Source organism: Phodopus roborovskii, unplaced genomic scaffold, assembly GCF_943737965.1.
Source record: "Phodopus roborovskii unplaced genomic scaffold, PHOROB, whole genome shotgun sequence".
NCBI classification, from domain to species: Eukaryota; Metazoa; Chordata; class Mammalia; order Rodentia; family Cricetidae; genus Phodopus; species Phodopus roborovskii.
The window spans coordinates 52,938-80,142 of record NW_026125751.1 but is presented as its reverse complement, the minus strand read 5'-3'; the positions used below and the strand labels follow the sequence as shown (position 1 = coordinate 80,142).

General features: G+C 38.5%; 2 protein-coding genes and 1 pseudogene across 2 annotated transcripts; 1 reads left to right on the top strand and 2 right to left on the bottom strand.

Annotated features, from left to right (window-relative positions):
- Positions 1 to 2,357: 2,357 nt before the first annotated feature.
- On the bottom strand, positions 2,358 to 3,489 carry LOC127217583 (ADP-ribosylation factor 4-like). The gene is made up of 2 exons (XM_051178573.1): positions 3,207 to 3,489; positions 2,358 to 2,715 (listed from the first exon to the last, which is right to left on the bottom strand). Exons 1-2 carry the CDS (start codon positions 3,487 to 3,489, stop codon positions 2,465 to 2,467), a joined length of 534 nt encoding a protein of 177 aa, XP_051034530.1. The 3' UTR covers positions 2,358 to 2,464.
- Positions 3,490 to 6,972: 3,483 nt separating this feature from the next.
- Positions 6,973 to 7,908, bottom strand: LOC127217595 (olfactory receptor 7E24-like). Its single transcript, XM_051178578.1, has one exon. It carries the CDS (start codon positions 7,906 to 7,908, stop codon positions 6,973 to 6,975), a length of 936 nt encoding a protein of 311 aa, XP_051034535.1.
- Positions 7,909 to 20,443: 12,535 nt separating this feature from the next.
- On the top strand, positions 20,444 to 21,038 carry LOC127217594 (alpha-enolase-like; annotated as a pseudogene).
- Positions 21,039 to 27,205: the final 6,167 nt, after the last annotated feature.

The window sequence follows — 27,205 nt, the reverse complement described above, 5'->3', positions numbered from 1 at the left end:
CCAGTTGCTGCAACATGCAAGAGGCTTTAATGAACAGGAAACGTTTGCGCAAACGGGCTCCTCCAGCACACAGGCTAGAGAGAAGCAGCCTTCCCCCCCCCCCCCCAGCACAGGTGTTTTTAAAGGCAAAACCCACAAGCTTAGGGAGGGGGTAGGACCCTCTGTCCATTGAGTACATGACCCTTTGAGGCTGAATGGTCTCGATATTAGGGTGAACAGACCTTAGGGCCTCAGGGTGTGCTAATTAATCTTGTCTGGGCAAACCGGAGGTGCAATTATCTCTTTGTTTCTTGAGGACCCTATTCACCACCTGCTGACTCACAGGAAAGGAGGGGCAGAAAGGAGGAACAGTGTGAATACTTGGTATTTTGTTATCTCAGGGCTTTGTGAGGGGAAGTTAGCAAATTCCAAGGAACAGATATTGGTTTCCAGGTTAGTCCTTCATTTCAAGTGAGGGGTTTCTTTAACTTTAATTTTTTGTCTTTTAGTAATGCCCACACTAAAATCTGTTCCAAGAATCGGGTGAAGGCCTAGCGATTGAAATAAAGACAAGACAGCGGGTCATTCATTCAATGGCAAAGTCGGAACACCAAATGCCGAATGCCGTTTATTGAGGGGAAAGAATGGGCTTAAATACTGACTTACAGCACAGTGGAAAATTACAGGAATTTTAGGCTTTGCTCCTCCCTACGAGGTGCTTGTTGTCACGAGGTGTGTGTTGTCATGAGGTGTGTGTCATCAAAATGGGAAGAGTACCAACAAAAGCCTTGGGGCAAGGAGTTCTGGCCAACAGCTTCAGCCTTGCTCAAGGCGCCTCAGGGGTCCATGCAGGGGCCTACAGTCATTAATATCCCTCAATATTAATGTTTGTAACTTGCTTATTAAAAGACAAGGGTAAAATAATAGATACAAAGACAGAATCCATCCTGCTGCTGCATACAAGAAACATACCACAACTCCAAAGACAGACGTCACCTCAGAGTTAAGGGTTGGGAAAAGACTTTCCAATCAAATGGACTCAAGAAACAAGCAGGTATAGCAATACTTATGCCTAACAAATTAGACTTTAAACTAAAATCAATCAAAAGAGATGAAGGTCATTTCTTATTCATCACAGGAGAAATCTACCAAGATGAAGTCTAAATTCTGAACATCGATGCCCGAAATACAAAGGCACCCACATTTGTAAAAGAAACATTACTAAAACTCAGATCTCACATAAAACCTCACACACTTATAGTAGGAGATTTCAACACCCCACTCTCAACACTAGACAGGTCCACCAGACACAAGCTTAACAAAGAAAAATAAAAGGAACTAACAGAAGTTATGACTGTTGTTCTGTTGCGGCAGCTATTGCTTATGAAACACAAGCACCAGACTCAGCGCCCACGTGTTTATTGGTAGAGGGGAGAGAAAAAGGGAATTGTTCCTTTACAAGTTGATGTGCAGCCTGTAACTTCTCAATAGATAAGGGTCATTACTCCACCCATACTGGGTTATCAGTTTTCCAGATAATAGGAATGGGAACAGACTGCAAAGCAATAGCCCCTAGGGAAAATTTCCCAGCCCAGAGTGATCTCCGGCTCTTTTGATAATTAAATTTTTAGATGCAACAGACGGAGGATCACCTTGTAGGAATTTACCCAGTCCTTTTCCTTGTATATAACCTTGGTCAGCCAGCATATTTTTAACAGGCTCAGTAGTAAGGACTGCTCCCATGGCCTGAAGCACATCTCTACCCCAAAGATTAACAGGGATATGACTTAACACAAAAGGCTGAAAAATTCCTGCATGTCCTTCATCATCTGACCATTTAAGAAACTGAGTACTACCTTCTGGAGCCACAACAAAGGGGCAAGGTAGCTCATGGCCAACCGAAAGCAGGAGAGAGAGAACTTGTCTACTCTCTTCAGGTAACTGTCTAGATGAATGGGATCACTATCTCTTTTCAGGATATTGCTTAAAGGTTTCAAATCACCAGTAGGTGCTTTTTTTAAAAAAGGACTTAATCATTGAAATATTTCCTAATAACTTCTGAAAATTACTCAATGATCATAAGCTATCTTTTCTAATTTCTAATTTTTGAGGCCTAATTTCTTTAGGATGTAACTTAAGTCCCAAATACTTTTGAAAAATTTTTCTACTCTAACCTGTAAAACTTTCATTAGCTGACCTGATCAAGCCATGATGCCTTCATACCAGTGTAAACACTTACTCAGTGTCAGCCAGAACAATATGTACTCTCTAGTACATAGCAAAGCTTAAAAGAGAACCTGCTAAATAACAACATTGTGCTTGGTAAACAATAATTGGCAACAAAATAAGTTTTAAATGCTGTAATAGTCTGCCCAAATCTGTCTCAGATATCCTTTAATAACCAAGATGCAAACTAATTTTGTTGTAACAAGTCTAGACCAATTCTATCAAACATGTCCTTGGTTAGATAGATATCCCAGTTCATTTAGCATTTTGAAAATTCATTTGACAGCCAATCAAGTCCCTCATACAGACCAGTTCCTTGGGTAGCACAAGTGGCTTGGACATACCATGTTCTGTTACTGAGAGACTGAAGACCTAAATTATCTGTCATGTCATTGATGGCCATAGTGTTTGGCAAATCCTGTTTGTTGCAAAGAGCAGTAGCATCTTCCAGAAGCATTTTCTGCAGCATAGCTGCTCCTTCCTGAATTCTTTCACAATCGTTGTGAAAGACTCAAACTAGCAAAGAAATTAAATGAAGCCCAAATAATTGGAATGCTGGGCGGAATTTGCTAACCACCAGCCCTGAGATAGCAGGATACCAAGAATTCACACTGCCTCTCCTTTCAGTGAGTCAGCAGGTGGTAAATAGGGTCCTTAAGAAACAGAGATTGCTGCAAATCTGGTTTTCTCAGACAAGATTAATTAGCACACCCCGAGGCCCTAAGGTCTGCTGACCCTAACAGGGAGACCATCCGGCCTCAAAGGGTCACATACTCAATGGACAGAAGGTCACACCCTCTCCCTAAGCTTGTGGGTTTGCCTTTAAAATTACCTGTGCCTGAAGAATGCCACTTCTTTCTAGCCTGTGTGCTGAGGGGGTCCTTTTGCGCAAACATTTCCTGTTTATTAAAGTCTCTTGTGTGTTGCATCAACTGGACAGGCCATTGAGTTCTTGTGGGTACCTACCAAAACTGGGAGACTCCTCATTCTAAGGGGCTTACAGTTGCTATCTACCACTAAAATAAGACCCTGGGTATTCTGGAAGTAATGCTTCCAGAGAGGCCCAATTTTATCTTGACCACTGATGTCCCATATTGTGAAACAAATGTTCTTATACTCTATTGTTTCCACATTAAAACCAGTGGTAGGAATGGTAGTGACTATCTCCCCTAATTTCAGTTTATACAGAATTGTCTTCCCAGCAGCATCCAATCCAACCATCAGCATGTACATCTGCTTCTTGCCGAAGAGGTGAGAGAAGAGCGAGGAGATGGTGAGGCCCATAGCAGCGGTGGCACTTGCGACGGAGGGGACAGGGGTCTCGGGCGTCCTCGGCTCTGGCTCACGAAGGCTGAAGCCCTGTCTCTCTGTGGCCAGCACTTCAACGAGGCCATAGGACACGACATGGCCAGAGGGGGACCTGCTCGGCGACTGGCGTGGTGGCTCCAGCACGGCGTTAAGTGTTCTGCTGTGCCACATCACTCGGCGGCTATGGAGACTGTGGCGGTGGCCCGCCCTCTCCAACCTCAATACTATTTTCATTGTCATGTCTTGAAGTGTTTTCTTTATTGTACTGCTTAATTTTTATAATCCATGAATGCATTAATTTGTATGTTCTTTCAGTACCTCAAATGTTTATGAATGCTATTTTGAAGTCCTGATCCTGTGCTTCAACTCTATTGCACTAAGCAGGTTCTCTTGTATTGCTTTGCTATGTATTAGAGAGTACATATTGTTCTGGCTGACATTGATTAAGTGTTTACACTGGTATGAAGGCATCATGGCTTGAAATGATTGTTATTTTAGATGCTAGTATCTGATCTTGTCTTTGTTGAGTTAGTGTTTTGTTCCTTGGTTTCAGTTTCCTTCTCTGGTTCTTAGTAGAATGTGGTGGCTGTGGGTTGCCTGGCAGGACATGCTTCTGAGACACATATGTGGCCACTGCCGGTTCTGGGTACAATGTGATATTGGGTATTGGGTACTGACAATTAGGATTGAGTGTGGGCTAGAAGTGGGAGTTTTCAGGGGTCCACAAGTAGAAAGAAAGCAAGGTATGCCAAAAGGATCTCCTTAGACCCTTGAGAATGTAGGTAGACAGGTAATAGATGCCACAACAGGTAGTCCGGTACAGGGGTCAGGAATAGGATGGTAAATTAGAATTTAAGGACAGGAGGAAGAGTGAAGATGCCCACCTGATTCCCGGGAATATGGGTCTGGTGGATTTCCAGGGAATATTTTTGGAGCAGGAAGCTGATACAAAGGGATGTAGTCCAGAGGGAGGCTATAAGAGAACTTTCTGCCTGTTCCAATGGAGATAGAAGAGTCTCTTTGCTGTTTAATTGCTCATGTTTCTGTGCAAAGCTAATTATTGGCATTCAGTGTCACTGTATTTGAAAGAAAATCATATTATATGCAAGAAGCCCAGGATCATGGTGAAAATAAGGAAAAAAAAAAAAAAAAGCTCAAAATGAATTCTTCCCCATTTAAGAAAAACCCTTTGGTAAAAGAAAAGTAGAAAGAATTTAAGTTTCCCCTAACATGATGTGAGAATATAATATAGTTTCCCTCTGTTTGGAGTAACTAATGCCCTATAAGATATCCAGGAACATGATTATCTAAATGCCAAGTTAAAATTAATAGTTCATGATGACAAAGTCATTGTGTTCCATTTTCCCAAGCAGTTTTCCAGTTATTATAAAGTCATGCTTTTTGGTAGTCCATATCTGTGTTTTTAACCAATATTACCTTAAATTCTATGTATGTTATTCAAGTTTCCTTTTAATATACAATTAAAAATTGGTAGGAGATATGGAAAAGGTGCTTTTTATTAAAAAAATTTATTAAAACTTACATAATAAATGGAACCATTAAAAACAAATATGCCATTATAGAATAATGTATCTTCTAGAAACATAACATATTGAATTATTAAAAAATGATTTTGAATTTGTAAAGTATTTGTTTATATATACAACTCCATCAATTCCTCCTCAAATAAGTCACATGGAATCAATCCTATATTCTTCTCCCTTTTTCCATATTCTAAAGTGAATTGTTGTTGCAGTTCCATAGATATGGTGAACACAACAACTTTTAAAATTGAAGAGAAATTCAGAAGCTGAAAAGGATAGCATTTTGAACTCCAACCATCTCATGCTTCATTACTGGATTTTAATTCATGTCAATCCTATTCCATGAATTTTAATTCTCTCACTTCAAATAACAGGCTCGCTATTTTGACAGCTCACATTATAACTTAATTTAAAACCTAATCAAGTAATATTCATAAGTATATCGTAAGTAAACCTAGTAGCATATGCCTCACATAGTATCTGGAGATGAGAAGTGCCACCGTTCTACAGGTATTGCTAAAAATTTAGTTGGTTTTGCTTAAATATTTTTAAAACAAAATTATAATATAAATCTAGCAGCTCTCACCTCCTTCCCTCCCTACTTCCCATTACCCCACCCTTGCTCTCTTTCAAATTCATTGACTTTTTCTCTGACTGCTGATTTTTCTCCTGCTCTTAAAATTCCTTACTTGACTGGATTCCCAGAGTTCAGGCTGGTGGTTAGTTGTGGATCTCTGCATCTCGTTCCATCAAGCACTGGATGAGGGCTCTTTGATGATTTTGGGATATCCACCATTCTGATTACAAGGAAGGTCAGTTCACACCCCCTCACCACTACTACTACAAGTCTTAGATAGGGTCATCCTTGGGGATTTCCCTAGCATCAGGTTTCTTTCTAACCCCATAAGGGTTCTCTCTCTCTCTCTCTCTCTCTCTCTCTCTCTCTCCCTCTCTCTCTCTCTCTCTCTCTCTCTCTATGTTGAGATACTGCTTTCAGGAATACATGAGCAAGGGAGGTCAAGATCATGATGGATAAATCTACAGAGACAGCTAAACTAATCTCATAAAAACTTGTGAACTCTGGACAGACAGCTGTGGAGCCTCCATGGAAACAAACTAGTCCCTTCCTGTGTTGGAGACAATTGTGTAGCTTGGTCCATGTGAAGGACCTCTGGCAGTATGACAAGGATCTATCCCTGGTGTGTGAATAGGTTGTTGGAGCCCATTCCCTATGAGGGTATATCATGCTCAGGCTTATCCCAAAAGAGAGGGGTTGGACCTACTCCAACTTAATGTGCCAAAATTTGATGACTCCCCACAGGAGCTCTTACCTGTTAAGAGTGGATCTGGGTTGGGCTTGGGGAAGGGCAAGAGGTGGAGAATAAGGGAAGGGTAACTTTGGTTGGAAAGTAAAGTGAAATGATTCACCTAAAGAAATTACACAACAAAATACCATATTACAACTTATAAAATCTATAACCAATCCTTTATGGACTTAAAAAAATCCTCCTTTGTCTAAGGATGAGGCCTATTGATCCTTCCCCTTCCACATTAGCAGGTCTATCCATGTCTTCCTTGTTTGGGTCCTGTTCAGGCAGCCTGGGTGACAATCCTGGTACTGTGTCATTTCTAAAACACAATTTCAGCAGAACAACCACTTTAAATTGGCTCTTTTGGTAGCTTTTAGGTGTTTATTACACTCATGTGCACCAATCATCCCTACAAAAGTTTCATCTGTATAACCTCAAATTTTTGTGCATTTCTAAAACTACCCATCATCATTTGTACAACCTCAATAACCACAAGTTCATCATGCAGTATTGTAAAGTATCAGTTAGTGATAATGTGTTGAGACATTAACTGGGATTTATAGGCACATTAAGTATATAGAAATAAGGTGCATTTATAAAGAATGTCAATGATACAATGCTCTGCTGAGAATCTGCCTTAAAGCAGTTTTAATGTCCTTGTTCCTCAGGCTGTAGATGAAGGGATTCAACATAGGTGTGACCACAGTGTACATCACTGAGGCCACTGCATTACTTCTTGGGGAAAATGACAAGGAGGAGCTGAAGTACACTCCTAGTGCTGTTCCATAAAACAAACAAACAAGGGACAAATGAGACCCACAAGTGGAGAAGGTTTTGTGCTTCCCACTTGATGATGGTGATGATCCCATGATGGAGGAAACTATTTTAAAGTAAGAGAAAATGATTCCTGAAATAGGAAGGAACCCAAAGAGAGTGCCTACACAGTATCGGACTATGTTACTGGTAAAACTATCAAAACAGGGAAGTTTAAGAACCTCAGAAGAACCACAGAAGAAGTTGGAAATTTCAATATAATCCTCATAGTTAGAAAATTTTGATATGGCCACATATTGCAACATTAATTCCAGAAGGCTGAGGAGAAAAGAACCAAGAAGTAACTCATAACAGCGACTGGAATTCATAATGACTTGATAATACAGAGGGTGGCAGATGGCCACAAACCTGTCATATGCCATCACAGCCAGAAGCATGTCATCCATATATGCAAAAATTATAAACAGTGACATCTGTGTCAGGCAGCCCACATAGGAGATGACTGGACAGGGAGTTTGTATGTCCATAATCAGCCTGGGAACCGTGGTGGAGATGAAACCAATATCAACTATGGACAGGTTGGAGAGGAAGAAGTACATGGGTGTGTGGAGATGGGAGTCAGAGCTTACTGTCAGGATGATGAGCAGGTTTCCAAACAGGGCCAAGATGTACATAGACAAGAATAGGCCAAAGAGAACAGTCTGTAGGTCTGGATCCTCTGAGAGTTGAATGAAATGGAATTCTGGTACAGATGTTGTATTCTGCATGGTTTTATTTCTTGAACATCTTTTGGAGGAAACAAAAAAATATTGTTAACAATGGTACCAGTATTCATGTAGACCCTCTTTACAATCCAGGTCAAGTAAGTACAAATATTGATTATTTTTTTCAAGTTTATTGTATCATCAATAATAATTACTCAGTTGTGGCAGATATGATACTCTGATTTTTTTTATTATTAGCTCATGTGTAACCTTTTATAAGAGCCATGTTTAAACAGTAATCTAGAATATGAGGCCAGAGTTACTGCAAACAGATGGCCTGTAGCTACAATAAAGCGAATAAAGTGAAAATTTGAAGCACTTAAATATACTTTTTCTTATTGCAGTAAAATGGGGTGATTTTATTTTTCTTGGAATATATATGACAGTGTGAAGTCCAAGTATCTAAATAAAAATTTGTGACTCTTACACAGAAAAGTGTTTACAGGCTCCAGCATTGCCTATAGGTTTCTTTCTTCCTTTCTTTCTTTCTTTCTTTCTTTCTTTCTTTTTTTTTTTAACTTAAGAAAAATATTCTCAATCAGGGGGATTTAATTCTTTGTTAATAACTTACTTAAAGGGGCATACTGGACCCAACCCTCCATACTGGACCATCTGGAGCCTGTCCTCACCTGGCCCTTGGGCCCCTTTGCCTTTTGCTTGAGACCATCCAGGGCCTATCCTCCCCAAATCATTGGCCTTGCTGTGGCCCCTGTTTGAGAGACCTCCAAGAGAGCTTGGATCATCCAGAGTTACTAAGAGCAAAGTGTTGACCCACCTACACCCACTGGGAGAAGAGGGTTAAGATAGAGAGAGAACCCAACTACACCCACTGGAAGAAGGGATGGGAAGACACCAATACAAGAAAACATTCAACAATAGAAAGAACAGTATGACACCACCAACTAGACCTGAACACACCGAAGCAGATGAAGCAGAAGAGAATGACCTTAAAAAAAAAAAAAAACTTCATGAAAATGATAGAGGACCTCAGAGATGATATGAGAAAATCCATTAAAGAAATGGAAGAAAAAAGCAAACAAAAAATGGAAGAAATAGAGGAAAATACCAAGCAAAAAATGCAAGAAATGAACAACTCTCTTATAGAAAGCAAGGAAAACCAAGAAAAACAATCAAACAGATGAAGGACACAAACAGTTCAAGACTTGAAAACCAAAATAGAGACAATGAGGAAAACACAACTGAGGGAATGGTGGAAATAGAAAAACTCAGTAAATGATCAGGAACTACAGATGCAAGCATAACCAACAGATTACAAGATATCAAAGAGAGAATCTCAGGTGCTGAAGATAAACTAGAGGAAATACATTCATCTACCAAAGAAAATCTTAAACCCAATGAATCCTTAACACAAAACGTCCAGGAAATGTGGGACACTATGAAAAGGCCAAACCTAAGAATAATAGGCATAAAAAGAGACGAACAAACCCAGCTCAAAGATGCAGAAAACATATTCAAAAAAATCAAAATCATTGAAGAAAACTTTCCCAGTCTAAAAAAGGACATGCCTTTGAAAGTACAAGAAGCATACCAGACACCAAATACACTGAACCAAAGGAAAAAAAAAAAAAAAAGTTCTCTTGCCACATAATAATGAAAACACCTAACATTCAGAATAAAGAAAGAATATTAAGAGCAAAAAAAGGAAAACCTATCAGAATTACACCCGACTTCTCCATAGAAACTCTGAAAGCCATAAGGTCTTAGATAGAGGCCTTGGAACAGACACTAAGAGACCACAGTTGCCAGACCAGACTACTATACACAACAAAACTCTCAATCACTATACATGAAAAAAAACAAGATATTCCATAACAAAACCAAATTTACATAATACAAAGCCACAAATCCAGCCCTACAGAAAATTCTAGAAGGAAAACTCTAACCTAATAAAGTTAACTGCACTCACAAAAACATAGGCAATAGATAATCTCACCCTACCAGAACCCAAAAGACAGACAGGACCTCAGAGAAAAGGATGGGAAAAGATCTTCCAATCAAATGGACCCAAGAAGCAAGCAGGTGTAGCTAACCTAACAACTAACAAATTAGACTTCAAATGAAAATCAATCATATGAGATGAAAAAGGTCATTTCCTATTCATCACAGGAAAAAAATCCCATCAACACAAAGTCTCAACATAAAGTCTGCGAAATACAAAGGCACCCACATTCATAAAAGAAACACTACTAAAACTTAAAGCTCACATAAAACCTCACACATTCATAGTGGGAAACTGCAACACCCCTGTCACCACTAGACAGGACCACCAAACAGAAACTTAACAAATAAACAAAAGAACTAACAGAAGTTATGTCCCAATTGGGTTTAACAGACATCTATAGAACATGTGATCCACACACAAAAGAATACACCTTCTTCTCAGCTCCTTCTCTCTCATGGAACCTTCTCTAAAATCAAACACGTACTAGGCAACATAGCAAACCTCAACAGATACTAAAGAAAAAAATTAGAATAATACCCTGTGTCTTATCAGACCACATGCTTTAAAGTTGGAATTTAACAACAACACAAACTGCAGAAACCCTACAAACTCATGGAAACTGAACAATATGCAATTGCATCATTCCTGGGTCAAAAAGGAAATTAAAGACTTCCTAATATTCAATGAAAATGAAAACACAACATACCCAAACTTATTAGACACTTTGAAATCAGTGCTACGAGGATACTTCATTGTGCTAAGTGCCCATATGAAGAAAATGGAGTATAGTCACATTAGAGAATTAACAGCACAACTGAAAGCCCTACAACAAAAAGAAGCGAGCTCACCCTGAGGAGTAGATTCCATAAAATAATCAATTTGAGGGCTGAAATCAATAAGTAGAAACTAGGAAAGCAATACAAAAAAAAAATCAATGTAACAAAGAGATGGCTCTTCGAGAAAATCAACAAGAGAGAAAAACCTGTATCTAAACTAATCAAAAAGCAGAGAGAGAATGTGCAAATTAACAAAATTAGAAATGAAAAGGGGGAACATAACAATGGACACTGAGGAAAACCAGAGATTCTTTAGGTCATACTTTGAAAACATGTACACACAAAATTTGAAATTCAAAGGAAATGAACAAATTTCTGGATAGCTATCACTTACCAAAATTCAATTAAGAATAGCAAGCAATTAAAATAGACTTATAACTCCTCTTGAAATAGAAACAGTCATCAAAAGGCTCCCAAACAAAAAAAGGCCAGGGTCAGATGGCTTCAATGCAGAATTCTACCAGAAATTCAAAGAAGAGCTAACATCAGAACTCTTCAAACTGTTCAACACAACAGAAGCAGAAGGGTAATTGCTGAACTCTTTTCACAAGGCTACAATTACCCTGGTACCAAAGCCACACAAAGACACAACTAAGAAAGAGAACTACAGACCAATATCCCTCATGAACATTGATGCAAAAATACTCAATAAAATACTGGCACATCGAATCCAAGAACACATCAGAGAAATCATTCACCATGACAAAATAGGCTTCATCCCAGGAATGTAGGGATGACTCAACATATGAAAATCTATCAATGTGATCCACCATATAAACAAACTGAAAAAAGCAAAATCATAGGATCATCTCATTAGATGCTGAAAAGACATAAAAAAAAAAAAAAAAAAAAAAAAAAAAAAAAAAAACCTTCAGGATAAAGTTCTTGGAGAGATCAGGTATAACCAGAACATACCTAAACATAAAAAAGCAACAGTAAACCTACAGCCAACATCAAACTAAATGGAGAAAAACTTAATGCAATCCCTCTAAAATCAGGAACAAGACAAGGCTGCCCACACTCTCCATAATCCTCCAATATTGTACTTGAAGTTCTAACTAGAGCAATAAGACAACAAAAGGAAATCAAGATGATACAAATTGGAAAGATTTCACTATTTACACATGATATGATAGTTTATATAAGTGACCAAAAATCTCTACCAGGAAACTCCTACAGCTGATACACACATTCAGCAAAGTGGTACATTACAATATTAACTCAAAAAACTCAGTAGCCCTACTATACACAGATGATAAAGTTCTAAGAAAGAAATTAGAGAGACATCACCCTTTACAATAGCCACAAAAAACATAAAATATCTTGGAGTAATACTAACCAAAGAAATTAAAGACCTATATAGCAAGAATTTTGTGTCTTTAAAGAAAGAAATTAAAGAAGATACCAGAAAATGGAAAGATATCCCATGCTCCTGGATAAATAGAATCAACATAGTAAAAATGGCAATCTTGCCAAAAGCAATCTACAGATTCAATGCAATCCCCATTAAAATCCCACCACAATTCTTCACCGACCTTGAAAGGATAATAATCAACTTTATATGGAAAAACAAAAGACCCAGGATAGCCAAAACAACCCTATACAATAAAAGAACTTCAGGAGGCATCACCATCCCTGACTTTAAGCTCTACTGCAGAGCTATAGTTCTGAAAACAGCCTGGTATTGGCATAAAAATAGACAGGTAGACAAATGGAATCAAATTGAAAATCCTGATATTAATCCACGCACCTATGAACACCTGATTTTCGACAAAATAGCTAAAATTATACAATGGGGCCAGGACAGCATCTTCAACAAATGGTGCTGGCACGATTGGATGAGGGTGTGTAGAAGACTGCAGATAGACCCATGTCTGTCGCCATGCACAAAACTCAAGTCCAAATGGATCAAAGACCTCAACATCAATCCAGCCTCTTAGAAGAGAAAGTAGGAGGTACCCTTTAACAAAATGGTATAGGAGACCACTTCTTGAACATAATAACTCCAGGGGCACAGACACTGAAAGAAACAATTAATAAATGGGACCTCTTCAAACTTAGAAGCTTCTGTAAGGCAAAGGACACAGTGGACAAGACCAAACGGCAGCCCACAGACTGGGAAAAGATTTTCACCAATCCTATATCCGACAAAGGGCTGATCTCCAAAATATACAAAGAACTCAAGAAACTAGTCAACAAAACACCAAATAACCCTATTAAAAAATGGAGTACAGAACTACAGAAAGAATTCTCAATAGAGGAAATCAAAAGGGCTGAAAGACATTTAAGAACATGCTCCACATCCTTATCTATCAGGGAAATGCAAATCAAAACAACTTTGAGATACCATCTTACCCCTGCCAGAATGGCTAAAATTAGAAACACCAATGATGATTTATGTTTGAGAGGATGTGGAGAAAGGGGAACACTCCTCCACTGCTGGTGGGAGTGCAAACTCATACAGCCATTTTGCAGATCAGTATGGCGGTTCCTCAGGAAAATGGGAATTAGTTTACCACAGGACCGGGCAATCCCCCTCTTAGGCATATACCCAAAGGATTCACATCCATGCAACAAAGACATCTGTTCAACTATGTTCATAGCAGCACTATTTGTAATAGCAAGAACCTGGAAGCAACCTAGATGCCCCTCAATTGAAGAATGGTTGATGCAGATGTGGCACATCTACACAATGGAATACTACTCTGCAGAAAAAAATAATGGTATCTTGAAATTCGCAGGCAAGTGGAAGGCACTTGAAGAAACCATCCTGAATGAGGTAACCCAGTCACAAAAAGAGGAACACAGTATATACTCACTCATATATGGATTTTAGACCTAGATCAAAGGATCACCAGCCTATAATTCACACCACCAGAGGAACTAGGATACAAGGTGTATTTTAAGAGATTCATATAAAGTCCGTCACAGAACTGGTAAGGGACAAGTCCCCCAGAGCTCAGGGGAAGTGGGGGGACAGCGAATGGAGAGAGAAGTAGGAGAAAATGAGGGGGGCAAAGGAAAACATGTGCGACCAGGAAGATTGAGCCTGGTTTGGAATAGAAGATAGGAAAGAGAGAGAGACAGAGACAGAGAGAGAGAACATAAAAGAGGGAGCCAATATTGGTTTGAAGATAAAATTGAACACAAAGAAAGGTCTAGAGAACTACAAGACTGCTCCCAACTAACAATCTCAGCTTCCGTGGAAAGGCTATCATAAATGCCCTTCCCGGAGAGTGAGATCAACAACTAACTTATCCATGGAGCCCTCAACTAATGCCTGTTGAAAACAGGATCAAACACCCATACTGAATCGAACTAGAACCCAGATGCAGATGGAGAGGACAAGGCCATGCGGCAGAAACACATAGAGACAGCTTACCTGAACAAGGAGGAGCTAACAGCCACTAGACTGATAGCTGGGAAGCCAGCATGGGACTGATTCAGGCCCCCCTGAATATGGGTCTCAGCCAGAAAGACTGAGCAGTCTAAGAGACCTCAGACAGTGGAGCCAGGATGTATCCCTGGTGCACAAAAGGACTTTGTGAACATATCCCCCATGGAGGGATAACTGCCTTAATCTAGAGACAGGAGAGAAGCCCTAGTCACTACTTCACATGACCTGTCAGATCTACATGACACCAACTGGATTGCATTCCCCTACATATGGAATTGGGGTGGGGTGATGGGAGGTGAGGGTGGTTAGAGTGCATGTGAGAGGGCAGAGAGGATAAAAGGGAGGGAAGGAGTGAGGGAGAGAGGGAGGGAGGGAGGGAGGGATGGGGGAGGGAGAGGGAACTGGGATTGACATGTAAAATAATAAATTAAATTTAAAAAAAATGCTTTGACTCCAAATTTTAAGTTGAAGGACAAGTTACTGGGGAAAAGGATTTTTATTTTTGTTTCCACAGAAAATGAAACGATGTGGATTCCTTGCAGACTAATGTGGTTTGATCACGCCTGACCGCCTGAAACAGAGTATAAGGTGATCCTACATTCAAAACAGCTGGACAAAGCAGCCCTACAGACTACAGCCAGGATTTCTGCATCTTCTTCGAATCCCCCAAGACAGCGCCCCTTACCAGCAGGAAGTAGTTTGGAAAGAACGACGCCCAAATTCCCAAATATTGTGTATAAATGTTTGTTTTCATTTACTTGGACTTTGTTATATAAAATAAAATAATAAAATAAAAAAATTCAATTTTTTTTCTGCTTTCCAAACAAAACAATGTGTTCATCTATAACAGCTTATGGCAAACCAATACCTGTGGGTCAAATCCAGCCTTTTAGAAAATAAAGTTTTATTGGTACATAAAAAAAAAAAATAAGAAAGAAAGGAGAACACTTCTCCTCTGCTGATGAGAGTGCAAACTTGTACAGCCATTTTGGAGTTCAGTATGACGGTTCCTCAGGAAAATGGGAATCAATTCTACTCTTAGGCATATACCCAAATGGTCCACATCCATGCAACAAAGACATCTGTTCAACTATGTTCATAGCAGCATTATTTGTAATAGCAAGAACCTAAATGCAACCTAGATGTCCCTCAACTGAAGAATGGGTAAAGAAGATTGGTACATTTACACAATGGAATATTCCTCTGCAGAAAAAACAATGGAATCTTGAAATGCAGGAAAGTGGATGGAACTTGAAGAAACCATCCTGAGTGAGGTAACCCAGTCATAGAAAGGCAAGCACAGTGTCTACTCACTCATATATCGCTATTAGACATAGAGCAAAGGACTACCAGCCTACAATCCACACCACCAGAGGAACTATGAAACAAAGAGGACCCTAAGAAAGACATACATGGTCCCCTGAAGAAGGGAAAGTGACAGGAACTCCTGAGGAAATTGGGAGCATGGTGGGAGGGGGAGGGAGATAAGAAAAAGAGAAAGTGAGAGGCAGAGGGGAAGGAGAACAAAAGGTATCAGGAAAACTGGTCAGGAGAGGAATAGAGGAGAGCAATAAAAGAGATACCCTAATAGGAGGAGCCAGTATAGGTTTAAAGAGAAATCTGGCACTAAGGAAATGTTCAGAGATCCATAAAGATGACCCCAACTAAGAATCTAGGCAGTAATGGAGAGGCCATCTTTGATGCCCTTCGCCTATAATGAGATTGATGAGTACCTTAATTGCCGTCCTAGAGCCTTCATCTAGTAGCTGATAGAAGCACCAGCCGACACCCACAGCTTAGCTCTGAGCTATACTACTGGAATCTAGGTGTAGAGAGGGAAGAGGGATGTGCAAAGTCAATACTGTGCTTGAGAAACCTATAGAAACAGCTGACCTACCCTAATGAGAACATAGGAACCCCAGTCATAAAGCTGGAGAACCAGCATTGGACAAAGCCAAGCCTTCTGAATGTGGGTGCCAGTTAGGAGGCCTAGACAGTCTATAGAAACTCTCAGTGGAACCAGAATTATCCTTAGTACACAAATGGACGTGGGAGCCCTTTCCCCATGGACAGATACTATTTTAGCCCAGATACATGGAAGAGGGCCTAGGCCCTCCCCCAAATGATGTGAAAGACTTTGGTAATCTTGCATGGAAGTCCTCACTATCCTTGGGTATTAGGTTTGGTGTGGGTTGGGAGGGTTCAACGGGGGACATGGGAGGATGGGAGGAAAAGGAAAAGGGAGATTGATATGTAAAATAAGATTACTTCTAATTTAAAAAAATTAGAAAAGTGAATTTGCTTACGTTGAAGTGTAGTTTTAAGTATGTGAACATCCCATATCTATTGCACAGGTATTAGCTGAATCACTACCTCTTGGACAGACATGCCTTAGTTTTTAAAAACATATTTATATGAAAAACTGAAAACAAAATTGACTTTAAAAAGGACCTATAAGTTATTTAAAAAATATTAAGCCACATAAAGTAGAATTAGCTGAAGGAGTGCCCCCAGTTGTGCTAATCAGGAAGAGTACAATTCTCCAAGAACACAGGATAATCTTGATTGACAGCTAGCTGCCTGGTCAAAGCAGTCCTGGTCTGTTTCCAGAGAACTATGACAATAATATACATTTAAATCTCCCCTTTGTTCAAATAACCAAAAAGATATTTGGAATATCTGTCTCTGTAACACATGGTTATTACCCAAAATGTAACTTGGGGCTATGAAATTATGAAAGCAAACATGGTAAAAGATTTTAGTTTGCAGAGCAAGGATGTAGGAAAAGGGCAGGAAAATAATTCTTGCAAGCGGAATATAGAAAATCATAAGGCATGAACATTGACATGGGAGGAGAGAACAGAAATTATGAAAACAAGAAAGTTACTATGGTGAGGGGGCTAATGGTCATGCTAGACTGATCTTGTTAAATAGGGCTAGTTACAGCCAAGAGAAAGCCAGAGTATGAAAAAAGTTTCTCACAGGTCTTGGCCCACCACAAGGAAATAGGCCCCAACCCTGGACAAATGATTCTAGATGAACAGCCCTGTTTGGGTCACTCCTGGCCAATGGACAGTCTGGGACTTTCCAAGTCATTCTGTAGTTTATCCTTTGAATAAGAACAGGTCACACCTGGGTGATCTCTCAAACATGAGATCATACTTTGTAATCAATCACCTTGTGCCCCATGCATGTATGCTGATTGTGGTCTTTCTCTATAAAAAGAGAGTCTAAACCCTTTAGGGGGTGTGCAGCTTTCCCCGAGATTGCTGTCACCTGAGTGCACTCGTTCAATAAACACCTCTTGCTTGTTGCATCTCCTGGTTTTGGTGTTTGTGTCATGGGGCTCTCCCATCGGCCCATCAGAACCCCAGAATTAAGGTTCAACAATAGTTTTCTGGCCCTGACAATTTTTGTCTATGAGCCAGAACCAGGCATGCACTATTATCAAATTAATTTCCCATTGTTTATCATTAAGTAGTAGAGTGATTTCACCTGAGCAGATTATTAATTCTATCACAAAATTACTTAGATCATCCAAAAGCTCATCTGTTTTCCTCGACCTCTATTCATACCAGTAGTTATTTAGTTACCTTATAAAAATATGGTAACAGCCAGACTTGTAACAATAGATGTCTGTGTCTTTTAATATTCATCATTTAATTGTTCTGATAAAGAAAATCACCTGGGTACTCTAACCACTTTTCTGTTTTACATTATAGACTATTGTATTTATGATATTACCACATATAAATATCATCTAATTTGCATGATGACTTTCCCACTTTTCCATGAAAGACATCCTCCAGATATGTGTTATCAAAAATGGTAAAATTTACCTAGTTATACTTCATAATATATTATGAGATGCACTTACATGTAGAATATATTTCTATTTGTCTCCAACAGTGAAGACAGTGGCTGAAGTTGGGAATCAGTGAATCCAGGGAACAGTTATGACTTTCTCCATACCACATTCTCATACAAACCAAGGACAACAACCCATCTCCATTTTCAAAATTATAAAATTTGCATTATATTTATTTGTGCAAATTTAAAATCTTATGAATATAGAAAAGATTAGTTTATTGGGAAGTATTTCCATAGGGCACTGGACCACAGAATTATGTAAAACTCTAAAGTATGTCTTCAACAATACACAAAAGTGACCCTCCATTTATTTTCATGCCTCTACATTCTTTTATCTTCTAGTGAGAATATGTACAACCATTTTTGTATAATCCAATAATGCATCTCTTAAATAACATCAGATTACCCAAAAGTCCATGACATGAAATCAAACACCCAAAAAATTGTCTTGGGTCAATTTCTATTTCATAACCCTGAATTGAATGAAATTGCAAAGGAAACCAAAGGCATAGAAGTCAGTGTTTGGGGAGGCGAAAGGAACTACTTAATGTTTAAAATATGTATTGTTTATTTCACTTCTATAGCAATGACTCTTTAGACCCTTTGAAACCAAAAAGTGAAAATTAGAGTTAGTAGGTTATATCAATATACAAAAAAATAATATAAAAACTTACATAAGGAGTAAACTACACAGAAAAAAATACTTACTAAAATTCAGTCATATGATAATTAAGATGTCTCAGAATATCTAATAATGAGTCTTAATTCACATAAATAAATAGCACAGAAAAGATAATTCATAATAAATGTGTCACACTTTGATGCTGAAGTGGTTTGGTATATTTTCACTTATGTTTGATTAATTTTATATATCAAATAAAAATATAGTAACATTTCTTCTGTTCATTTCACCTCTTCTAAGCTGCTATGTAACTCATTCCACTATACTTTACAGTCATAGGTTCTGTATCCATTCATTATTATTTCATTCACACATATATATTTTCATGGATTACTAATCATATAGTTTTAAGGTGACACACATAGGTCTTTACAGCAGGTATCTTTTTAAGCTCTCATGTTTTCAAACTACAAATTATATAGGGACCTGACCTTATTTTCTCATTGAAAACTTAGTAGCTGAGCCTCAGAATGATAGAGGATTCTAACAACAGAAAAATAGAACTCAGTCTTTGTAGATCTATAAATAAGGCACTTCAGAGAGTGAGGCTAAACATGGATCATGGAATTGTTTCAATGTTTTGAGACTGTTCCAAATGCACCTCGAATAAACAATTTACAGTTCACACAGCAGACATGAGCATTCCATTATAAAGGATTTGGAAATCAGGAAGGAAAGAAAACATGGGTCTATTTTTTCTTTATATTAAAGCATCATGGAATGTCTGCTTACTGAACAGATCATTTTGTGTTTGGGTCAAGTAAAGTAATTCACACAAGACTTTGCTCATTTCTACTTGACCACTGTGTTTGGTCACATTCTATAAATAAAAATTCTGGAGAAGATTATACTTTTGGAATTTGGAAAAACTATTTTAGATGAAGTAAGATCCATAAAATATAGAGCTCAGATCTTCCACCAGAGAAGACCTTAATAGTCACACATACACATCATATTTTTCTTCAAAAGTATAGTAAATGAATCACCCTCACCAGCATAGCACAATACTTTACATTGATTATGAAATAACATAGTTGGACATATTTTTGTTCTCGTTGGTCATAGAAGTATGTGGAAGAGACCCTGGGGATAAGTCAGTGAGAATTTGTGGACTGTCATCTAAAATAAGAACATAAAATCTTAATAGATAGGCTTAAATATTTATGGTAGTTATTATACCATCATGCTGCCCAAATTATTATAGTTTATATGATTAGGAAGAAATAATTATTCTTGTAGTCTCATCTTTATCCCCATTCCCTCAGAACTTACATGAACAAACTGTGAGTCTGTGTGGCCATAATGAAGGGCAATGGATATGATGAACCTTCCTTGCTCAAGGGAGCAAGGACCAAGCTCACTCTTGAATTCTAAAGTGAACATAATAGAAGAGTTTACTGACATAGAACACTGTAGGAAGAACAAATATGGTTATATAGTTGTGGATTTCAGAGAAAAAGGTGGTGACCTACAGGGACATGGAGTAATTACTCATAAGTAACCTTAGAAACTCAATGCACAGAGCTGGTGATTACTCATACTCATCCTCAATATTGCAATCTCTACAGAATTCCTGGTGTTAATGGAGTAAATAGAAGAGATGTTGAATGTTCTCTTGAGGTTAGCTATGAGGTTCTTGTTGACAAATTTTTCATTTCTAGTTTTATTTCTGTTTGAACTTCCAATAGTAATTCTATTTTTATTATTATTAATTTCTCCTCAATGCTTTCTTCTGTATCTGCAGAAACATGTTTCTTCTTGTGTTGCAATCCAAAGGCCAGAAATTCACCATGTCTATTCTCAAGATTCATGCCAGAGATCTTTGGTCTCTAGGTATCCCACTGTTGAAGTTGATCTCTGCACCTCAAGGTCTGTGCCTCCAAGCTGCTGTGCCAGTGGGGTCTCCACTGACAGACATAAGGCCCTAGAACTCCCTGACAATAATTATACCTGCCACTGGGAAAGGCAAAATCCATACCTCTTGAGTACATCAATAAGACTATTGCACCTGCTTTGGGTAGCAAGAAATTGAATGTTGTGGAACAAGAGGAGATGGACAAACTGATCATAAAGATAATTGGGACTGAAAATAAATCTAAATTTTGTGCAAATGCCATACTAGAAGTTTCCCTGATAGTTTGAAAAGCTGGTGGTGAGGAAAAGGGGGTGCCCCTATACCCTCACATCGCTGACATGGCTGAAACCCTGAAGTCATTCTTTCAATGTGATCAACAGTGGTTCTCAGGCTGGCAATGAGCTGGCCATGAAAGAGTACATGACTCTACCTGCAGGACATCCAGGTTCTGGGAAGCTATGTGCATTGAAACAGAGGTTTATCACAATGAAGAACAAAATCAGATCTCCAAACTTCTTCCTGCTTTTTAGCTCATCACAAAGTCTCACTCTGTTGCCCAGTCCAGCCTTGATCGCAAGAGCCCCTTGCCTTAGGTGAACTCTCAACAGAGGATTGTAGTGAGATATTCACTTTGTCTGCTTCTGTGGCACTGACCATGCCCAGTGGAGGATGTAGCCAGGGGTGGAAGTGACCTGTGGAACTAGGTCTGAAGAGGAGCCTGGGAACGCTGTCTTGCTGATGGGACGTGGAGAGAAGAGCATTCTGTGGAAACTGTTGGTGTTCATCTGTCTAGGTTGTAATTTATTTCTTCCTGAATAAACATCTCTTCAGCCTGTTTGTTTATCCTGATCCTTATTAAACTGCAATATCTAGTGTCAGAAGAGGAATCAGGATTTTCATAGGACCTGGGTTTCACCCAGGTGGCAGACAGCATTCCCTTCCCCCACCATCCCTGAACAGGCAGTTGCCTTGCCTAACCAGCCAGACACACCACAGCTTGTGAGACATTTGTGCCTGCCCCACAACTCCTTTATATCCACCGTGGCTCATCTCCTGTCCATTCCCTCACATTGTGTTCGCACAGAGCCCTGCTGCGCCTCTCGTGTGCTATGTGTGGCATGGACTCTGGACCTGCCCTGTTTGTGTGTTCCTGCAGCGTGGCAGCACCAGTTGGAGGTGACACCTGAGGTCTCAGCAATTTGCACAAGGCTCGTTTCACTCCTTTACTTAACAAAATTTCGCTTGCCTTAGTTTGTTAAGAGCTATTCTCCAAGGACCGGGATCAGAGGATTGTCTGCTGCCAGACACTATTTGGTGGTACACATCTGGGTAGAACCAGGATCAGATGGATCCTCTGCTGCCGGACACTATTTAGTGGTACACCTCCAGGTGTAACTAACACAAGTTATGATCTACAACTAAAACATCAAAGTTCCAGGACAGCAGAATTACATCCAAGGTAATTGTAACATCATTTGTGATTTAAGCTGATATAATATCTGAGATCAATTGTTCCATACCTATGGCAGATAATTTTACAATGCAGGACTTTAGGAATTCTTTTACTTCATATATAGAAAGAATTTTAGCAGAAGAAAATTATGACTGAACCAATATATACACTTTTTTCATAATAGCAATGGGTTTCATGATTAATATGATATTCTTAAAGAAATGGTTTGAGATTAGAGCAAACAATAAGGAACTTGTACAAACCGTAGGAGACTTAGTAACAAGGATTCAAAATATTGAAGATGGCAATAGAGAGCTGGCTGGATGAATACAAAACATAGAACATAAAAATGACCAAGTAGAAAACATAATTTGTTCCATGTTCAATACCTCAATAACCAAAACAGAAACAATGCAATGCATTAACACGCTAGCAGAAACAGCTCGTTCCTGGTCAGATGAAGATACTAATAAGTTTAAAAAACTGGAACATCAGGTAGAAAGACTAGCAGATAGAATGTCTGAGGATAATGGCAAGCTAGCAGATAGAACATTGTTTCTGGCAGGCAGTTTACATGCCATTCAGATAATATCTAAGGAATGAGAATATTAAAAACATGGAATCATTCATAGTTGGAGAAGGTAAGAAACTGACTGATGCAATGCAGGCTCTAGAAAGTTCTATGACTCAAGAAATTCAGACACTCAAAAAAGCAATGGAGAATAGATTTCAGGCCTTAGAAGACCTTCAGTCTGATACTACAGGTAACAGGGCATGAAAAAGACTTAATATTTTCTACACCATTTAGGGTCAGGGGAGTTTTCCCTGTATCTATTAATGAAAAGCCAGCAACGAAAAAACACCCAAAAGGTGTCATTGCATATCAGTGGGAACCAATATGTATGAAAGATTTAAAAAGTATAAAGGAAGCAGTAGCCTCTTATGGCATGCACTCACCATATGTGAAGCAATTAATAGAATCATGGGCAAGGAATAACAAGGTAACCCCTAAGGATTGGGATCAATTAATATCAGCTTCCTTGAAAACTCCTCTCAATTAGAATGGAGGGCTTTATGGAGAGAGGAAGTAAAAGCTGTTGAACTCCAGGGCTTACAGACAGGTTATAAAGTTCCCCAAGATACTCAGACAAGCCAGGATTTCTGTGTCTTCTTCAGATTCCCCCATAACAGCGCCCCCTACCAACAGGAAGCAGTTTGGAAAGAACGACAGGCAAACTCCCAAATATTGTCTAGATATGTTTGTTTTCTTTTAAATGGGGTTGGTTATAAATAGTTAATGACCACAGGCAATCTCTTTAAAGGTAAAAAGGGGATTGTGGTATAGATATGAATACTTTGTTTTGGAATGGATTTTCATTTATTGATACAAATTTAAGGTCAATTTTGTGATATATTTCTCCTCTTGTTTAGGTATTGTTTCATATATAACTCATTTAGAAATGTAATGTATAATTCAGTACAGATCATAGGTAGTTACCTATGATAGTCAAAACTTATAATTAAGTTAGTTAAGATTTGTATTTGAGATGGATAAGCATTCTTCAAACCTTTCAAAGACCTACAGAATATGGCATTTAAATGGTTTAGGGTTTTTCTTTACTGTGAGAAATAACTGTTCCTGGCAACACCACCTGTGCCACCTGCATCAGAAAGGAAGATGGACCTTGAAGAAACTCATTATGGAGTTTGCTTTCAATATGGCAAGACTAGCCATTTGAGCAAGATACTGCTCTTGTCTGGACTGTTTGACTCCATGCTGTATACAATGGACATGCAGGACTCCAGGAAAATGACTGCTGATAAAAGATGGACATTGCTACAGCATTCCTGCTTCATGGAAGAGTCTGCTGGACAGTCTGCAGAACACAGCAAAAGTGACTGACAAACTGCCAAAACAGGTGGACAGTTTAAAGTTTCCTGCTTTGCTGAGGAGTATGCCAGACACATTATGGCCTATAGGCTGAGGATGGAACATTACAGAAGAATTTCAGGTGACTGACCAGATGAGTTATATCTTTCATTTCTAGAGTTTATATATTATCCTTCTGTTGCCTTTGAAGTACTTGAAGACAAATAATTATGGTTTTAGTTTTCCTTAGTTAGGATTAAAGATAAATTACATATAAGACTTTAGATTCACAAAGATAGGATAGATGATAGAATATTTCTTTAAATCTTAGTAAATGTTAAGGGACTAAATATTGTTAACTGTGATTCTTATTTGATAACTGTTGTGTGATATATTTTGCTATGCTAAGGTTAAACCCCTTTTTATTTTAGACACAAATGAGGAGATGATGGGAGATGTCATTCTGTAAATATGTTTCTCTTATTGGTTAATGAATAAAGTACTGTTGGACAATAGGGAAACAAGATAGGTGGGACTAGGAGACAAGGAGGAGAGAGGAAGAGTAGGAAGGAGATTCAAGATGGAGGATGGAGAGAGAAGAATGCCAGCCCCTCTCTCTGGTAAGATAAGATCACGTGGAAATATTTAGGTTAATAGAAATGGGTTAATATTTAAGACAAAGCTAGCCGATAAGAAGCAAGTAACTGGCCTACAGCTTTATATCTAATACAAGGTCTCAGTGTGTTATTTGGGGCTGGCATGGCAGTGGGCCCAGGCCGGCAAGGAAAAACCTACTCATAACATAATGAATATTGCTAGATAATTGTGTTTCATTAAGCTTTTCAATTGGTTCCTATGCACTGTAAAGTTTGAGAGCCACTGCTCTGGACTTCTATTGAAAAAGCTCCAGCGTGAATCCTGAACTCATCTTCCTTTCCACAATGTGTTATTCTCTCTATCCCTTTCTTGGCTCAGTACTCACAAATCCTCATCGAATATACTCATTCTGCAAACAAAGTAAAGACTAATGTAAAGACTAATTACTTGGAATTCCCAGTTTAAAACTTTTAGTTTGAATTGAGGTACATTTCCATAGTCTCTTCCCTCCCCCCACCCATTTTATTTTATTAGAGAATAGTCACACTAGAGAATTAACAGCACAACTGAAAGCTCTAAAACAAAAAGAAGCAAAATCACCCAGGAGAAGATGCCAGGAAATAATCAAATTGAGGCCTGAAATCAATAAAGTAGAAACAAAGAAAACAACACAAGGATCAATGAAACAAAGGGTTGGTTCTTCGAGAAAATCAACGAGATACACAAACCTTTATCCAAACTAACCAGAAGGCAGAGAGAGAATATGCAAAATCAGAACAAAATCAGAAATTAAAAGAGGGACATAACAACAGACACTGAGGAAGTCCAGAGTATCATCAGGTCTTACTTTGAAAACTTGTACACCACAAAACAGTAAAATTTAAAGGAAATGGGCAGTCTTCTTAGTTGGTTTCACATACCAATATTAAATCAAGACCAGAAAAATAATTTAAATAGACTTATAATGCCTAAGGGAATAGAAGCAGTTATTAAAAGTCTCTCAACCAAAAAAGCTCAGGGCCAGATGGTTCCAGTGCAGAATTCTACCAGAAATTCAAAGAAGCACTAATACCAATAATCCTCAAATTGTTCCACACAATAGAAGCAGAAGGATCATTTATGAGTCTTCAATTACATTGGTGTCCAAACCACACAAAGAAACAACCAAGATAGAGAACTACAGATAAATCTCCCTCTTGAACACTGATGCAAAAATATACAATAAATTACAAGCAAACACATGCACAAACCTCAGGTCCAAATGGATCAAAGACCTCAATATATATCCATCCACAATAAACATCATAGAAGAGAAAGTGGGGCATACATTTGAACACATAGGCACAGGAGACCACTTTCTAAATAGAACAACAGTAGACTCTCACAGCAACAATTAATAAACCCAACCTCCTGAAACTGAGAAACTTCTATAAAGCAAATAACATGTCAACAAGACAAAATGACTCCCTACACAATGGGACAAGATATTCACCAACCCTACATCTGACATAGGCCAGATCTCCAAAATATACAAAGTACTCAAGAAACTGGAAAGCAAACTACCAAATAATCCAATTTAAAAAATGGTACAGATCTAAATAGAGAATTCTAAACAGAACAATCTCAAATGGAGGAAAGACACTTGAAGAAATGCCCAACATCCTTAGTCATGAGGGAAATGCAAATCAAAACCCCTCTGAGATTCCATCTTACAAGGATCAGAATGGAAAAACTAAAAATCACCAATGACAGCTTATGCTGCAGAGGATGTAGAGAAAGGGGAACACACCTTCATTGATGGTGGGAGTACAAACTTGTACAGCTGCTGTGGAAATAAATATTGTGATTTCTCAGAAAATTAGAGATCAAACTACCTCAAAACACTATAATACCATTATTGAGCATACAACCAAAGGGGGCACATTCATACTACAAGGGCATTTGCTCAACTATCATGATAGGAACCGTTTTAGTAATAGCCAGGATTTGGAAACAACCTACATGCCCCTGAACTGAAGAATGATTAAATAAAATGTGGCACCAATACCAAGTTGTTTTCAGGACTATAGTTCTAAAGAAAAGCTTGAAGTCAGGGATGGTGAAGTATCCAGACATTCTTTTATTGTACAGGGTGATTTTGGCTATCCTAGCTCTTTTGTTTTTCCATATAAAGTTGAGCATTATCCTTTCAAGGTAAGTGAAGAATTGTGCTGGGATTTTGAAGGAGATTGCATTGAATCTATAGATTGCTTTTGGCAAGATTGCCATTTATACTATGTTGATTCTACCTTTCCAGGAGCATGGGAGATCTCTACATTTTCTGGTGTCTTCTTTAATTTCTTTCTTTAAAGATGCAAAGTTCTTGCTATATAGGTATTTCACTTCTTTGGTTAATGTTACTCCAAGATATTTTATGTTGTTTGTGGCTATTGTAAAGGGTGATGTTTCTCTGATTTCTTTCTTAGCACCTCCTTTATCATCTGTATATAGTAGGGCTACTGAGTTTTTTGAATTAATATTGTATCCTGATGATTTTCTGAAGGTGTTTACCAGCTGTAGAAGTTCCCTCATGGAGTTTTTTTTAGCTCATTTATGTAAACTATCATATCATCTGCAAAGAGTGAAAGTTTGACTTGTTCCTTTTCAATTTGTATACCCTTGATCTCTTTTTGTTGTCTTACTGCTCTAGCTAGAACTTCAAGTATCATATTGAAGAGATATGGACAGTGTGGACAGCCTTGTCTTGTTCCTGGTTTTAGAGGAATCACCTTAAGCTT

What these genes read in the sequence shown, in the direction of transcription:
- LOC127217583 (XM_051178573.1), bottom strand. Translation starts at nt 3,489, where the DNA reads ATGGGCCTCACCATCTCCTCGCTCTTCTCTCACCTCTTCGGCAAGAAG. An exon ending in TTTAGTGGTAGATAGCAACT is followed by an intron (nt 2,716 to 3,206) that starts GTAAGCCCCTTA and finishes TGCTAGTTTGAG; the next exon opens with TCTTTCACAACGATTGTGAA.
- LOC127217595 (XM_051178578.1), bottom strand. Translation starts at nt 7,908, where the DNA reads ATGCAGAATACAACATCTGTACCAGAATTCCATTTCATTCAACTCTCA.